Genomic DNA, 16,900 nt, shown 5'->3' with positions numbered 1-16,900 from the left:
GGGAGGAAGGTGACGCCACGTCGGACCAATCACCGGGCGAGGCTCCGTCCCACTCATGTTAGATGGATCCTGATAGGGTAGAATTTTAGCCCTGAAACATGACGGCCGTCATGGATCGAGTTCAACCTGGTGTTGAGCAGTTTAGCCAATTTGCCACGTGACGTAAGTCTACAGAAAAGTTCTCATTAAAAAAATAAATAAAGGGCTTGCTGAAGGCTGGCAGATATCATAATATGGTCCGCTTATGCAGAATTACCCATATCTTCCGTATTGTTTAATAACATAAATTTTAATTCAATCGGCGGCCATTTTCTCAGATTTTTCTCTACGCGACCCAATCGGTTGGGAGATGTGCTGCACTCTGATACATTATATAGCCGTTGTAGAAAATCTCGACCGATCAGATTAAAATGCTTCCTATTAAACAATACGGAAGATACGGGTAATTGTGCTTGAGCGTACCATATTGTGACATCCGTGAGCCTTTAGTAAGCACTTTATTTTTGAAATCTGAAGGTTTGTGTAGACGTAGTCTACGTCGCAACCATAATGCTCAACGCCAGTTTGAGGTCGATCCATGACGGTCGTGAGATACGACCGTGGAATTTAAGGGCTAGATGGAATTTAAGCCCGGCCGAAAACACCCGACCTACAAGCTCACACCCCCACGCGGTGGCGACTCGCCGTGAGCTTGTAGGTCTGCCTTTTTCCGTGCGCGCGACACCGCCGCGGCGACGGAGCGATAGGTTTTTGGGGGTCTATAATACGCGGACGAGTGCATTAGCCAGGAATGTTCCACACACAAGCCCTCTCTCTCTCTCCAGAAGCCATTTTGAGAATGATGTCTGTGTTGAGAAACACTGGGAAGATGAGGCTGAAATCAACGAACATGATGGTTCCATTTGTGTGTGTATCCTCTAGCTCACCATGGCCGCTGTCTACCGACGGGACATTTACTAAAATGCAAAGCGGGGGTTCAAGGCTAGAAGCTGTGTGATGAACACTGGTGTTTAAAAACGTCTCTCTGAAATGAAAAGAGGAGAATGTTTTTACTTGTCTCCCTGTCGAGACAGAGACATGATGGTAACAGCCGTGAGTTTTTTCATTTCCAGTCTGTGAATGAACATCTTTGCAGGCAGCATCTGTTTCTCTCTCTCACAACAACAACATCAACAACAACCACCACCACCAAAACAACGTCTGTCTCCGACTCCTTTCGAGTGAATTGAGTCATTCGCTCTTGTTTACCGACACAGGCGAACAAGGATGGCTTCTGTGAGCCTTGTTGTTTCCAGTCCCCCTCCTCCTACTACTACTACAGCCCCTGTTCTTGACAAAAACATGACAGACTCTGAACTTGCAGGGGAAGAAAGGTCGAGTAACAATCTTATGCAATTCTTAATATGCGCTCCATCATCTGTGCGTTTCGGTGCTGTGGGTCTTCTACATGCTTGTGTTTTGTTTTATTTATTTATCACTATATTGCAGAGGCAGAGCCTTTTTAATTCCACCAGGATTTTTCCCCCCACACACATTTTTTTCTTCTTCTTTTTTTGCATGCCTTTTTGGTGCAGTGTCCAATTAGCCGTCATTGACCTTCAGTCATTTATGATCATTTCCATGCAACATACGTAGCAGACTTCCATCATTGTGTTTTTGTGAACGGGGATGATTATTATCATGGCTTCATTGTTGCCATCTGCAGGAGGCTATGCAAATGTTTTATAATGTAGTACATGCCACGCCCATCCTCGCACTTTGACACCCCCTAGCGGCAACCTCGCTGTAGTGCTCTCCTCAGGATTATGATTATGTTATTAATAATGAGTGGCGTTTGGCTAAGCTTCAAGTAGCCCAAGTCATGCCTGTGGTCAATATACCATCATGTGATTTACCCTCTATGGATTTACCGCTCAAAGGGGTGTCACTGATTTCTGATCATCATCACTTTCCCCACTTTGAACATGTTAAAATGTACATGACACATTTTATGGATGGAGACCATTTCCTAAATTCAGTGTACAATGTTTGACTTAAAAAAAAAAAAAAAAAAAAAAAGAAATATATATATATATATATATATATATTTTAATGATTGCCATTGGATATTGCAGTGGTTCTCAACATGGGTTCCGATCCGGGGATCCGTTGATGAGGTTCCGGGGGTCCCCAGACCCCAGCTAAACTTGGGACTTGATATTTGGGAACCAACTACATGTGTCTTGTGTTATAATTTAGACAAGCCCTTTTATTGTTATGCAAACATAAATGTATCTGCCACTTTCAACGTGGCATCCCTATTTTGGGAATGTCATTTTAGGTGAAAACTTTCAAACATTTTCTCTTTACGCCACCAAACAAATAGTGAAAATAGTTGATCTATTTAGAAATGGCAATTTCTTTTTTGACACCCCCCTATGTCTTTCTAAAATTATGCCTACGGTGATTATAATTTTGTCTCTGAGCAGCAGACCAGAGAGGTTATGGGAGGACATTCTCCTGTTCCGTGTTGTTTGTAAATTGTTACCTGCCCTTTATTTCTCAAGAGTAGCTGCCATTACATTTTACAAAGAGAATGTCAAAGAAGTAATAATGACACGTCCCATAGTCACAGTGTGACCAAGTGATTTTATACTACCTATAATATCAAGAAGGAAAATGTGCATGAAGCATGCTCTTAAGTGGTGATTTCATCCATTTTAAACCGTCCAAACTGTCATACGAGGACAACCTTTCTTGACCATACCTCCTCATCATCAACCCATGTTTTCAACATATAGTTAAACGTCGACAATTTAAAGTAATAACCTAAGTTCATCAGCTCCGTCAATCAAGAAGTCAGCAGCGCCCATTATGGTAACGAATGCTTGCTGCAGCTTCGTTGGAATATATTTCAAAGTGTGAGGTCCTTCCAGGCCTGCCATGTTAACACTGTGTCTCAGTGTGAGCCCTTAGCCATCTCTATAGCAGAAGATGCAGTTTGTTACCAATAATTGCACTAGTATCTGACAGCAGAACAACAAAGTCCATGGTTAGTTAGTAGGCCTATAACATGCACTCACATAGAACTCACATGGCCATTATTAGTAGAGTTTCAACATACTTTTGTTAAAGCTATTCATTGCTCCAGATTGTTTGTTCAATAACTGAATTTGAATACTGAAAAGTAACAGTTTTGGTCTTTTGGACATAAGATTTGACCTTCAACTTGACCAAGGCCAATGGAATGTTCCTGGCAAATTAAAACATTTCCCATGATGGCCTGGATTCAACAGGGCTCCTGTCTGTCTTGGGAAATGTTACATGCTGCAAAACCAATGATCGTAATGAAATATATTTCATGCTAATTGACACATTTCAATATGATATCCTTTATTAATGAATGAACTGGCTTAGGTTTAAAGTACATTTAAATGAGGAACATACACCACTGTAAACTCTACTAATAACGGCCATGTGACTCCTGACTTCTATAGTGCATCTTAGAACATAGAACATGCAAGGATCATTATTATACTAACTATATAAACAGAAAGCCCCAACAACTGGTAATTAATAATGTTTTATTTGGTTATCAGATATTAGAAACAGTTAATCAATCAATCTAATTCATTTAATTGATTATATATATATACAAAAATCAACAATCTGTTTTAATAAAAGAGTTATAGATTTCAGGGAAAATACTGAAAGCCAGTAGATTGGCTGTTTTAGCTAGTTTCATGCGACACTGTTAGACAACAAATTATTAAATAGGTTTAGAAAGAACTCACTAGTCAATTTGTCAATTTTGTTTTTGTTGTCTAACAGTGTCGCATGAATTAGATTATTTCCAGTTGATTCCTTGATATATATAGGGTTCGAAATATATAGAAAATAAAACAAATGATCAATACAGCACAGTTCTCCACCCTAAAAACTAGTCGATAGAAAATAATCGATAGTTATTTGTAGTAAACAGCATCATCTTCAACTGAGATGGCTTTATACTGACGGTATGCTTCCTTTTAAAGAGAGGACGGTGAATTGGAAGATGGGGAAATAGATGACGAAGGGATCGGAATCGAAGAAGAAAATAGAGAAAGCAAGGAGGTGAATGAAGATGGTGAAAAAAAGGACAGAGAGAAGGAGAAAGGCAAAGAGAAAGAAGACAAGATTCACAGACACTCCAGAAAAAGATCCAAAAAGACCAGAGAAAAGAGACGGTCCAAACGGAGGAGACGGGACAGACCGAGAGTAAGAACTCAACCACCCACAATGCAATGCAACACTCTTTATATTACAACCACTACCGTGAAGGTCAGGGCACCTTTACACTTAGAAGTTCGAGCCTTGATATATATAATTATATAATATTACCTATATAGTAAATAAATATTCAAATATATTTTGACACAGATTCAAATGATTTATGGTCATGATTCACCAGGAGTCTGGCTGGATGGCTTCGTTCCAGCCTTAAAATAATAAAAATATTTCTTTCTGGAAATGAATGGGCTTTCGATCTGTCGCACCACAAAATGGCCACCACTGCTCTGCCCGATGCTCTCACCTACAGCACTGGTTGTCAAAGTGGGGTCCCGGGACCCCCAGGGGTCCTTGAGGGGGTCCATGGGTCCCCTGCTAAAAGAGCATGTATATATATCATCAAAATCATTTAACCACTTTAACCCTATAATACATTTGCTGTTTAAAAATAAGCTACAATCTCATGTTGTGATGCCACGTGTGTTTTCCTGCCCTCTCCTCAGCACCACTCCCCCTCCAGCACCTCCAGCTCTGACAGCTACGACTCCGAACACGACTGGGACGAGAGGCCAAAACCCAGGAAGAGCCAGGGCTCCAACCGAGAGCCTGATGGTCAAACCTCTCAGGTCAGTTCCTCGGCCCTGAACTGCTTTTAAGACTTGTACTAGATGAAGCTTTATTATGCTTTAAGTTTCAATCTGTAACTAACAAATCGACCTGTTTCCACAGGAATTTACTGTTACTGTTTACTGACCAGTGCGGTAATGCTTATTATTCGCACAGTAGATAGCTATTTCAACCAATCAGATTGTTTCTTCGGAACTACCTGTATGAGTATAATAAATCATAAACTAAGAGGTGGTCTCCCTGCTCTTCTAATTTGGTAGGACCACTGCTGGATGACAAGAGGTATTGCGTGAAGCTCAAAGTGTAATATCTTCCATTCTCGCCTGCCCAAGTGAGGTATCTGTCTTACCACGGCAGTTATAAATTCTGATACTCATGCGGAAGAGAGCCCAGTCAGGACATAAATGTTTAGCGAGGGACACCGCCTTGCAATGTAAATCAGGCCTAAGTGTGTGCCGCCGAGCAGTGGTGTAAAGTAACTACATGTAAGTACATTTACTTAAAAATGGGGTGCCGTGATCCCCCCCCCCCCCCCCCCCCCCCCCCCACACACACACACACAACATAATCATCTAGGTATTATGATTATACTTGGAGGATGATCTTTTTTTTTTTTTTTTTTTTTTTAAGGTCTACAGAAAGTGTTAAAATTATGTTTTTATGTGGCCAGCTGACGTTAGCCACCCCCACAGCTGTAGTTGAATGGTAAAAAGGGGAGGGGATGATATTATGATGTCATGATATCAGTGTATTTCAACTGGGCCTTTGACTCTGAGGCTTTCAGCTTTCAGGAAGTAACCAAAAATACACAGAGAAGACATATTTGCATATTATAACCACATGTGGGGGTCTATTAGAGTACTGTTGACTCCATAGACACATACAAAACAGAAAAAGTACAAAACTATGGCACCACCTCTGTACTTAAGTACAATTTGAGGTATTTTTACTTTACTGGAGTATTTCCAATTTTCTGTACCTTTACTTCCTATCCACTACAACTCAAAGGCAGATATTGTACTTTTACTCCACTACAATTATTTGAAAAGAGTAAAGCTGGTTGCACAATGCACACTGCTGCATTTTTTCGTTGTGAAATGCATTTTTCAGGGCAAGGAGAGAGAGAGAGAGAGAGAGAGAGCAAGGGACCCAGTGGTCCGAAAATAAATAAGAAACGGGCGGCAGTGTGCAAACGTGATTGACGAGGTTGAGGTTGATTTCTTTATTTACGTGCTCCGAAATTCACTCCTATATTCATCGGAAAAAACACAGCAGTGTGCAACAACCTTTACTTTGTAGATTTGTATTATTAGGTATATTAATGACATAGTTCAATATTGAAAATGGGTGTTCTTCCCCTTTAAGTAAAAAAAGGTAGTACTTTTTCCACCACTGCTGCTGAGCCTTGTCTTGATGTGTGTGTCCAGCATGGACGGGATCCGAAGTCGGGCCACGGTAACTCTCAGAAGTCCCCGCAGCACAAGACCAGCGACTTGGACAAGTACAGCGACTACAGCGATGACAAGTACGACTACGAAGAGGAGGAGGACGACTACACAGACGAGATGTCCGAGTATCAGCACCCTAAAGACTCCGGCGCTCACGGCAACAGGGGGCGCCATGCCAAGAGGGGCAATATGAGGGGAGGACAGAAGCAATGTACGAATATTAATCTCCAATTTCACCTATTTCTGATTTCGCAGACGTTTATGTTTCTGTTTTTAAAAACAGAAAGTCGCTTATATTTTAAGTAGGCTATCATTATTATTCTTATTCTTATTATGTAGACTAGTCAATTAATTTCATGGAGCTGATGAAGTTGATAATACCAGTAAGACTCCCTAATCGGGAGATAAGCGACCGTCACGTCACATACACAAACTTTAGAAGGCAATCGTAGCCAATCAGGAGGGAATATGGGAAATGGGACAGATCCATGTTGATGACATGACTTTAGAGATACTGTGTAGCGCTATGCGTGATTTCAGGGTAAAATGTGTAGGAACAGTGTGCAAAAATGTGTTTTGCAAAAATCTGACTGATGGTGGCTCTAGAAGAGGGCCATGTGAGAAATCAGCTGCGGAGGTTGTGATTTGCCAGCCAAGGAGTGTGTGTTCAAAGTTTGGCATGGATAGGGGCAACGGTGGCGGGGATGAGAGTAGTGCCAAAAGTGTGACGTGACGTGAGGACAGAGGGACAGCCAGTGGAGCTTTCCATAGTAACTTACAACCTGACGGTCGCAATAAGTATTATATTCTGAAACTGACTTTTTTTTTAAGAAAAGGGGAAAAAAAGAAAGAAAGAATCTGACATGGTCATTGGTGTGTTTCATTCAGTTGGCCAGAGGGGGCGTGGCAGAGGCAATGGAACGGGTCGAGGGCGAGGGATGCTCAATAAGAACAACAAGAAGCTGAAGGGCAAGACCTGGGGAGGCAGAGGACGAGGTCGAGGAGGAGAGCAGGCCACTGAGGGAGGCATGAAGCCGGTAAGCAAAGCCACATCAATCTTTCTACTGGGGACCCCCTAGAAAGGACCCCTGGGGGTCCCCGGACCCCACTTTGAGAACCACTGCTACAGAGCCTGTTTTTCTTATAGTGTTTTAACCTGGTTTCAACATTTAGAAATGCTAATTATGTTACAACACTCATAACATAACATGTTAACATTTGTGCAGTCCCCCCCCCCCCTTTATTGCACAGCTGCTCCACTTGTTAACTTGTATTCTTTTGTATTGTTCTTGAACTTTCAATCTATGTTATTTAATGACCTCTTCCATTATGGAAAGGATTCCAAATAAGTCTGCCGGCTTCTCCCTTTCCAGATGCAGTATCTTGTTTCTTAGATATGTATTGTTCTATTTTATTTTATGACAAGTACTGTGTGTGTGTGTGTGTGTGTGTGTGTGTGTGTGTGTGTGTGTGTGTGTGTGTGTGTGTGTGTGTGTGTGTGTGTGTGTGTGTGTGTGTGTGTGTGTGTGTGTGTGAGAGAGAAAAAAAATATAAGGTCTGCATTATTTGTATGTCCATAGGAAGGTAAAAACCCCTCTGGTTTCCAAAAGAAACGACCAATCATGAGCAAGGAGTTCATCAATCAACACACGGTCGAACACAACGGCAGATACATCTGCAAGTATTTCCTAGAGGGTCGATGCATCAAGGTACGTTAGCAGCAATGCAGTAACAGTAAATTGTGTACTAGGGCTGCAACTTACAATTATGTTATTTGCGATTATTCTATTCTATTATAAGAATTGATTAACCACTTAAGTGTTATTTTGTACTTCATCGCACATTAGTGACAATAGCAGATCTACAAGCTCACAATGCGTCACAATGCTATAACTATCGCATATATTCTCTATTTATTACATTTGTTTAAACATTGTTTTGGACAATTTTACCTATAATATGCCCAAAAGAGGGATTGATTATTAATCACAACTCACTAACAGTTGACTTGTAACTCACTCATTTCAGGGAGAGCAGTGTAAGTTCGAGCATGAGCTGGTTGTTCCTGATAAGAAAAAGGAACTCTGCAAATTCTACCTCCAAGGATACTGCAGTAAAGGGGACAATTGCATTTACATGCACAATATCCTTCTATTAATGATGAACAAGTGTTTGTGAAGAGACCACTTTTTACAAACCACTTCTACACTATAGTTCAGAGGTTCCCAACCTTTTCTTGATCAGACCCCCCTTGAAAATCGCAAAAGTGTTCACGGCCCATGTGCATGATCAATCAATCCATTGTGCTCCGGCTTGGACCAGTGAGGATATTGCTGACATTTTAATAGAGCCGGCCTGCTTGATCAGGGGATAAAATGAATCTTGACCTTCAAATCGAAATTTGTGTCAAACCAGATACAGGATTGTGTCAAACAAAGGTCATGTCTGGATCGAAATGTCTCAATAAAAGAGCTGGGAGACCAAATACAACCACCCTAATTGTATATTGTATTAACATACTCTACCATACAGATTATTCATTAAATAAAAGTGACATAGTGCCTCTTTTATTTATCACAAACATTTTTCAAAGTTTTAAAGGAAAAATACCATGGCATTTTTTTTTGCATCAATGTCTAATGTTAATGTTATATAATATTATCAATAAAATCTAGTGTTTTGCCAATTTGGGGGTCTGCTAGCAATATCCTCACAGCCCACCAGTGGGCCCCGGTCTACAGGTTGGGAATCGCTTCTATAATCAACTAACATCCATTGTTATGTAAATTGGCTATTTTCTGCTGGTTTGTTTGATTCACTAATGGCTTCTTATGGCTCCTTAACCTCTCCATTCACATGAATATCCTTGCAAGTTCTTTCACACAGGAGCCAAGTGTTATCAGGGTGAAAACTGCAAGTTCTCTCATGATGCCTTGAATGACGTCACCAAAGAGCTGCTCAATAAGGCAAGATAAAGGATTCCTTAACTTTTTGCAACCGTATGTCGCATTTAGTATGATGAAAACCTGCAGATCATGTCCATCCGTCCGTCCGTCACGCTCCATACAGTATTAGACTAGTAAGACGCCTCAGTGTGACCAATTCTTGGTCATCTGGCCAGTGATGTATATCGGACCAGTTACCCATATATGGAGACCCCTGGTAAACCATACTGTATATGGAGATCCTTGTAATGTATATGGAGATATGCTGTGAGAGCCCAAACATGCTTACTCAGTTATTCGTTATGTGAAAGAACCAGCCGTTAGTGTGGTATGTGGCCGATGTGCTCTCCATATATGGGCATTCCCATATGAAGTCCTGTTAGATATGGGCTTAATATTGATGACATCAGGGAACTCCATGTATGGGCATAAAAGGGATTCTTAGTGTGACATCACAGTGAAGACAGAGCGTGATGTCAGAGCGGCAAACCTATTTTGTTAAGAGTGGTTCCCCTGACATCACAGTGACGTCAGAGCATGATGTCAAAGCGACAAACCCTTAGAAGCACAGTGTCAGGCGTGACATACAACAGATAGAGCACATTCTTTGTTTGTTTTACTTTGGTAATGTAACCATAGATAGAAGCCATTGCTTTTGTACTTTTAATGTTGAATACAGTCCTTTTCTTCTAGAGTATTTTTATATTGTAGTATTGCTACTTTTGCTTAAAGGAGTGGCCCATCAAGCAGAAAGGAGTTAAAAGCAGTGGTGGAAGATTTTATTTCACTTAGAGGAGTAGTTCACCCCCCCACCCCCCCCCTAAAAAAATATCTCGAATTCACAGAGACTTTTTAGTTTTTGTCGCATTCCTTGGTTGAACTCCTCTAAGTAAAAGAAAATCTGAGTTCTTCTTCCACCACTGCTTTTAACTCCTTTCTGCTTGATGAGCCAGGTCATAATAATGATACATGCAAGTTATATTACGCTTTTCAAGAGCTATAACGATTATAGACCCCAAAGTCGCTTCATAAATCATCATACTTTGTCAATTCATAGTCATAATGTGTGCACTCTGACCGCTCTCCAGATTATAAACACAGAAGAGGAGAATGCCCACGATGATGAGCTGGAGCTGGAGGATCTGAGGAAGCAAGGCATCGCCCCGCTGCCCAAGCCCCCCCCTGGCGTAGGGCTGCTGCCCACCCCTGGCCACAGCAGCCCGACGGAGGGCAAGAAGATCCCATCTCTGTTTGAAATCAAAGTTCAACCTACTGTAGATTTGCAGCAAAAGATTGCTCTGAGGTAGCTGCTAAATAACGGGTGACAGGGCTGGGGCCGATATAACTTCAAATTAATATCATACGATTATTCCATAATATTGCCTCAATTATGATTAATAAATGTGCAGATCTACAAGCTCACAATGTGTCATGATGCGATGCATTGTGAGCTTGTAGATCGTCTATTTTTGAAATTTATGCATGGCATCATATTGTTCAACTAAGTATAAAGTGGTTATTCAGAAGAATCGATTCACGTTGATTCATTGATGTATAAAAATATATATAACCCCCCCCCCCCCTGCTTCTCGATTACTTGATGAGCAAGATTAAGTTGGTTATTGGATCTATGTAGCCTCGCGTAGCCAGATGAATCTGCCATTGCAAAGAAAAATTGCGCAGTGATATTGTCTGGCTATGCAAGTCATTATATTATATTTTCATTTAATTGCCCAGGCCTCAGATTGATCAAACAGGATGTTTGGACGTTTGCTTCAGGCGTGCATAAAGTAATTGTCATGCTATTGTCCACAGCGGATCCCAGTATCAGGACGACGGCTCCGAACAGTTGGAGGACACCCAGAGCGGGAACAACACTACCTTGCCTTCAGGCTCTAATGTTCCAACCGTTCCTCCTCCTGACTCCCCTGGTCCTCCCGGCTCCGCCGGTCACCCCGCGGTCCCACCCATGCCACAGAGTCCCCCGGGACAACACCCACCGCCGCACGGCTGCTTCCCGATGCCGCCCCCTCCTCTCCCGCCCGGGGGCCCCCCGCCACCCTTCCATGGCAACCGGCCCAACATGAATCCCCCGATGAACATGCACAGCCCGCCTCCCTTTCCTCCCATGCCGCCAGAGCTGCAGATGCTGCAGAGTCTCTTCCCCTTCCCGTCTCTGGGTCCCAACCCAGTGGAGTTCTTCAGCAGCTTCCTCAGAAACCAGGCCATGAACCAAGGAGGTTAGTATTGTCATTTATTAAAAGGGAGAAAAATAAATACAAAATAAAATAAAGAAAGCAAAAGGTATAGTTCTGTGCATCAAAGGACCTACTGTACTATATTTTCCTCTTCTTCAATGCAGTGGATCCCAGCCTGGCCTTCATGCAGAGCCTTCAGCAGCAGATGGGTGCTGAGTCCCAGATGCAGTCTTTACCTCCAGCGGTTCAGAAGGCCCTCTTCCTACATGTCACCCAGCAACAGCAGCAACAACATCCCCCACAGCAGGGCGTCGACTCACAAAGAGGAGATGGCCAGGATGACATGGGTACTAACAAAGGTGAGTAATATGACCTGGTACACAGTCAAATCCTGTCTTTATTTTTTTTTTGTATTACTTCCATCTTCCGACTTCCTACTTCCGGTTTTGGCAGTGATCACGAACCGGAAATGCCTCCATTGTTCCCTATGGAGATAAAAAGAGTCTCCTCAAATTATTGGCTTAGTAATAGAACAAAAATTAAAAAAATGTAAAAAAAAGTCTCCATGGGATGAGTAATCGATTGAAAAGAAAAAAAAGTCATTTTGGGGGTGAACTACCCCACTGCATGGCTTGTACTGAAACATGTCTACGAAGAAATTTGACGAAAATGACTTTGGCTCCTATATTCAGCATGCAGACATCAAAGAACACAAAAGGTTAAATAGAGGTTTCTGCCCGACGACTTGCTCTACTGTTTATAACTCGCTCAACCTTTTTCCTGCAGATGAAACTCCAAACTGGTATTCGAGCGACGACGAGGACGGGAGCTGCATGGCGTCCATCCTCAAATCTCTGCAGAGGCAGAAGGAGCAGCAGCAGCAGCAGTCCCAACCCAAGCCCCCTCAGCAGCCCCCCTCGTCGGGCCCCGCCCTGGGGGACCCTCGGCTCCAGAAGGAGCCGAGGGTCCCGCCCAGCGACCCGCGCATGAAGATGGACCCTCGCCAGCGGCCCCCGGACACAAGGAAGGAGCTGGATGGTGCTGTGGACCCGCGGCTGGCCCGCGACCCCAGGAAGGTGAGACTGAACTAGGGATGTGACCGTTAACCTAGGGGCATACTTTCTGCCATGCTAAACCCTAAACCCCTAAACTTCTTTGCCTTTTTTTACTATTTTCAAAAACATTAAAATTTAAAAAAAAAGAAATCCGGAATTTGTGGTTTTGCCTACAGCACCAATCATAGATGTAGTTTATTTATGTCCATTATTTAAATCATTTCATTATGTATTATTTGGCTACTGCAAATTGTGTTTTCAAAGGCAGCAGCTGTAAAAAAACAAGAAAATTAAATCGTCCCATCTGTGCAACAGGTGAGACCCACGGAACCAAACTCCTATCGGCAACAACAACAGAAGCACCCTGCCTCCCACAACAAGCCCCCCGCCTCCGGAGGGGACGAGGACGAGGAAGGCGAGAGGGAGATCAAGGACCGGGCGGCTCTAATCCCCCTGGACGCCTGCCCTGGCGCCGTGCTGCGAGACCCCCGCTGCCAGCTGAAGCAGTTCAGCCACATCCGCGTGGACATCCTGCTGCAGCGGCCCACCTGGGCCCAGACGGTGGTGTGGGCCCCCGAGGACCTCATCCCTCTGCTGGTGCCCAAGCAGGAGCACTCCATCAACCTGCCCCTGCCGCCCCTGATCGCAGACGCACAGATGAACCGTGCCAGTCGGCCAGACTATCACCAGCAGCAGTCCCCGGCTGTCACCTCGCCTCCGCCCATCGACCCCAGGCTGGCAGCCGCCCGCCTGAAGGAGGGTGTCGTTCGGATGCCGTCCAGGTAAGGGCTGTGGCTGTTGGCCATTCTTCAATCGATTGCTTTTTTGGGGGGATTAATCGAATAATCAAGAAGCGTGTTTAAAAAATATATACCGGTATATGTGTGTGTGTGTGTGTGTGTGTGTGTGTGTGTGTGTGTGTGTGTGTGTGTGTGTGTGTATATATACCGGTATACACATACCGGTATATATACACATATATTTAAACGAATCAGCACTTAAGTGTTATTTTTTACTTATACAAAATAGCCAAGCCAAGCTCGCAACGCGGTGCAATATGCGACATGTTGTGACCTTGTATATTGGGTATTTTCACTATTTGTGAAATTTGGTGAAACCTTTGGGCCATAATGAAATAGGCATACATTATTAATTGATTATTTTATTAAACTGCTCAATTATGATTACTTTTTATAATCGATGAAAAAAAAAAAAGAAATTTGAAAAAGAGAAAAGATCCAAGCACTTGAAAAAAGAAAAATAACGGGGAAGAGGGCGTGAAATTAAAGCAATTTTATCATGTCCGAGCAAGTTGGCATACGCAAATCTTTCCTCTTTTTCAAGTTTTGGTTAAAAGCACCAACCTCTAGTTTTTAACTCACCTTTTTCTCCATCAAGCTGGTTTCTCTCTCTCTCTCTCTCTCTCTCTCTCTCTCTCCCTCTCTCTCTCTCTTTCTTGTCTCTCTCTCTCTCGATTAAATCAATTAGTGTGATTAACTGTAGCCCCTTACGTACACCCAGGGTCATGGAGCCTCGCACCTCCACAGACAGACCCAGACCTCTGGACCCTCGGCAGCACAAGACTCTGGACCCTAGAATCAAACGCACGTTGAGTCTGGATTCCAAACTGGCTCTCCAGAAAGACATGTCCTCCAGCGGTGGTGGGGGAGGAGTTGTTGACCCCAGGCTGCAGAGAGCTAGCGCCGGAACCACCACCACCACCAGTACCCCGCTCACCTCTAGAGCCGCCAAGCCCGACCCTGACAAGCTGCCCCCGTACGCCCCTCGCCTGTCCTCCTCCTCCGGCGGGGGGCTGGAGAGTCCCACCGCCATACTGGGGGGGATCAGCCTGTACGACCCCCGCAGCCAGGCCGAGCAACAGGCGGCCCAAGCGGAGCCCCCGAAAAAGACAGGGATCCTAAAACACCCCGGCGGCAAGAGAGAAAACAACATCCCGCCGCGGTCGCTGTCGCCCCCCAAACGCAGGCGGGGCTCCGTAGAAGAGGCTGCGGTGAGCGCGGCGGAGAACGCCGATCCGGGCGGCTCTGGCTCTGGCCCTTCGGATTCGGTCGCGGCCCTCGGCGACACGCCCGCCGCCGCGCCTCCTCCTCCCCCAGCGTCTCCCGCCAAGCCCCCCGCTGTGCACAACCTGCCGGTTCAGGCGCTGATTCGACCACAATACTCAGACCCCAGACAGGCCAAAGTAGCAGGAGGAGGAGCCCTCCAGGAGGAGGAGAAGGAGGAGGAGGAGGAGGAGGAGCAGAAGAAGCAGGAGAAGACGGAGGAGAAGAAGCAGGAGAAGACAGAGGAGCCTCCAGAAGAGGAGGAACCAAAACAGGAGGTGGAGGAGGAGGAGACAGATGATGACAGGACGCTGAAAGATGTCTTCAAGACTTTCGATCCCACCGCCTCTCCTTTCTGTCAGTGAAAAGCCTCCGACGAGGAGGAGGACGTGGACAGACAAACATTGTACAGTATATGATGAAAATGCCTGGTCCGGGGACCACCAGCGGTCCAAATGGACCCTTACAGGTCTGTATCTCATCAGAGAGTGTACACTATTGTGTCAGTGGTGGGGAAAAAGTACTAAAATGTTTTACTTTAAGTAAAAGTATCAATGCTGCAATATAGAAATACTCAAGTAAATGTCTGGAATTCAAAATGTACTTGCGTAAAAGTACAGAAGTATTGGTGTCAAAATGTACTTAAAGTACCAAAAGTTAAAAGTACTCATTATAAAGAATGTCCCATTGCATGTTTTTAAAGGCATACAAATCTTTTGAAAATAGCAGATCTACAAGCTCACGATATTTGCCTCTGAGATGTAGTGGAGTAGAAGTAAAAGTGCAGGAAATTGGAAATACTCCTGTAAAGTAAAAATACCTCAGAATTGTTCTTAAGCACAGTATTGAGTACATGTACTTAGTTACTTTTCACCACTGGTGTACACTGTACAATGGGTTATCTCTGGTAGAGTAATGGAAAAGTAAGGTTTCATTTGGTTGGTTGGTTCCAGACCTATGAGGGTCCATTAAGACCTCTGGTTCTCTACGGACCCGACGCTGACTACCAGTGATGTATGCTTTATATACGGATTGAAATCTATGGATCGCTATCGAACTTTACATAAAATGTATTTATTTCAACTGTACATAATTACATACAAAATCCTTGATAGAATCTCATGCAGTCCAGCACACATTTGTAACATTGCATATATTGCTGTCAGTTTTGACACTATGAAAATGCTGGATATAGACGGTGTATGGACAGATGTATAATTCCTTTGAAAAGGTTGTAGGGAGCCCAAGAGTGGCCATGGAGAGAACATGTATATTATATTGAGGCCATATTTTACTACAGTGGTTCTCAAACTTGGGGTCGGGACCCTGAAATAATTTTTCTCACTCAATGGTAAACAAAGCAACACACAGTATAAGTGTATACATGGTACCTGCACATTTCTAAAGTCACAATTTAAGGACTTTTAAAAGAAAACTGTCAAATATTAAGTAAGGCAAGAGGCGGACATTTTGAATGTAATCCGCGTATCTCGAGAACCGTTCGTCCCACCGGCTATCAGATTCGGCACGCGCGTTCAGACAGACAGATACAGAGATCTCCATATATGGGCATAAAATGGACGCAGACAGACAGATATCTCCATATATGGGCATGATATCTCCATATATGGGCATAAATGGACACAGGCAAACAGATGGTCAAAACGGGTCCTATGACAACAGTTATAATGGGGTTTGCATTAAAGGGTGGGGCATTCCTTCCCTATTTACATCGTTCCCAAGTAGGCCGGCAGATCTCTATGTATGGGCATAAAAGGGACTACAGACAGTTTATTTTGGGGGTCACGGCCTTAAAGGTTTGAGAATCCCTGTTTTACTTTATTTAGATAGTGGCCTCACGATATCATCTCTATCGGGTGGAAACCATGTCCAAAACGGTTACTTTTCAGGTTTCAAATTCAAAAACGCATTTTCAAGCTTGTACTGTATATCTGGTACTTTTGACGCTTCTGTGTGATGCTGTCGTAGTATGATCAAGTAGGGCGTTGATTTATGGAAAAATACAAAGAGTTTGAATGTGGAGATGAGAGTTATCTGCCTGACAGCAACGATATCCTGTAACTCTTTCACAGAGTTTACTTTGTGGCCACAAATTGCGTAATTCTTGTGTACAAATGAACTAAAAACGTGGTAACGAATAATATCTTGTGGCCACAAAATACCAGTTTGAGCACTCTCAATATAGTAACATGTGGCCTCCCTCAATATAGTGTTTTTGTCTCTCTCTATGGCTTCTGTATATTAGTGCAGAATTACAATCTGTTTTTACACATCTTACTGTAAGTTGTAATTGAA

At 43.5% G+C, this 16,900-nt stretch overlaps 1 protein-coding gene across 1 annotated transcript; it reads left to right on the top strand.

Moving 5' to 3' along the window:
- Positions 1–1,266: 1,266 nt before the first annotated feature.
- zc3h6 (zinc finger CCCH-type containing 6) lies at positions 1,267–15,092 on the top strand (the record flags this gene model as incomplete). Its single annotated transcript, XM_080740410.1, has 14 exons — positions 1,267–1,373; positions 4,014–4,236; positions 4,752–4,874; positions 6,303–6,534; positions 7,212–7,360; positions 7,904–8,032; positions 8,352–8,466; positions 9,180–9,289; positions 10,357–10,571; positions 11,084–11,508; positions 11,631–11,825; positions 12,253–12,542; positions 12,837–13,303; positions 14,043–15,092. The coding sequence occupies 14 exons, from the start codon at positions 1,267–1,269 to the stop codon at positions 14,947–14,949; spliced, it is 3,687 nt and encodes a 1,228-aa protein (XP_080596536.1). The 3' UTR covers positions 14,950–15,092.
- Positions 15,093–16,900: the final 1,808 nt, after the last annotated feature.

Source organism: Nannobrachium achirus (assembly GCF_963921795.1).
Source record: "Nannobrachium achirus genome assembly, chromosome: 13".
Classification (NCBI taxonomy): Eukaryota; Metazoa; Chordata; class Actinopteri; order Myctophiformes; family Myctophidae; genus Nannobrachium; species Nannobrachium achirus.
Note: the sequence above shows the minus strand (reverse complement) of the source record. Positions and strands in the feature narration are given on the sequence as shown.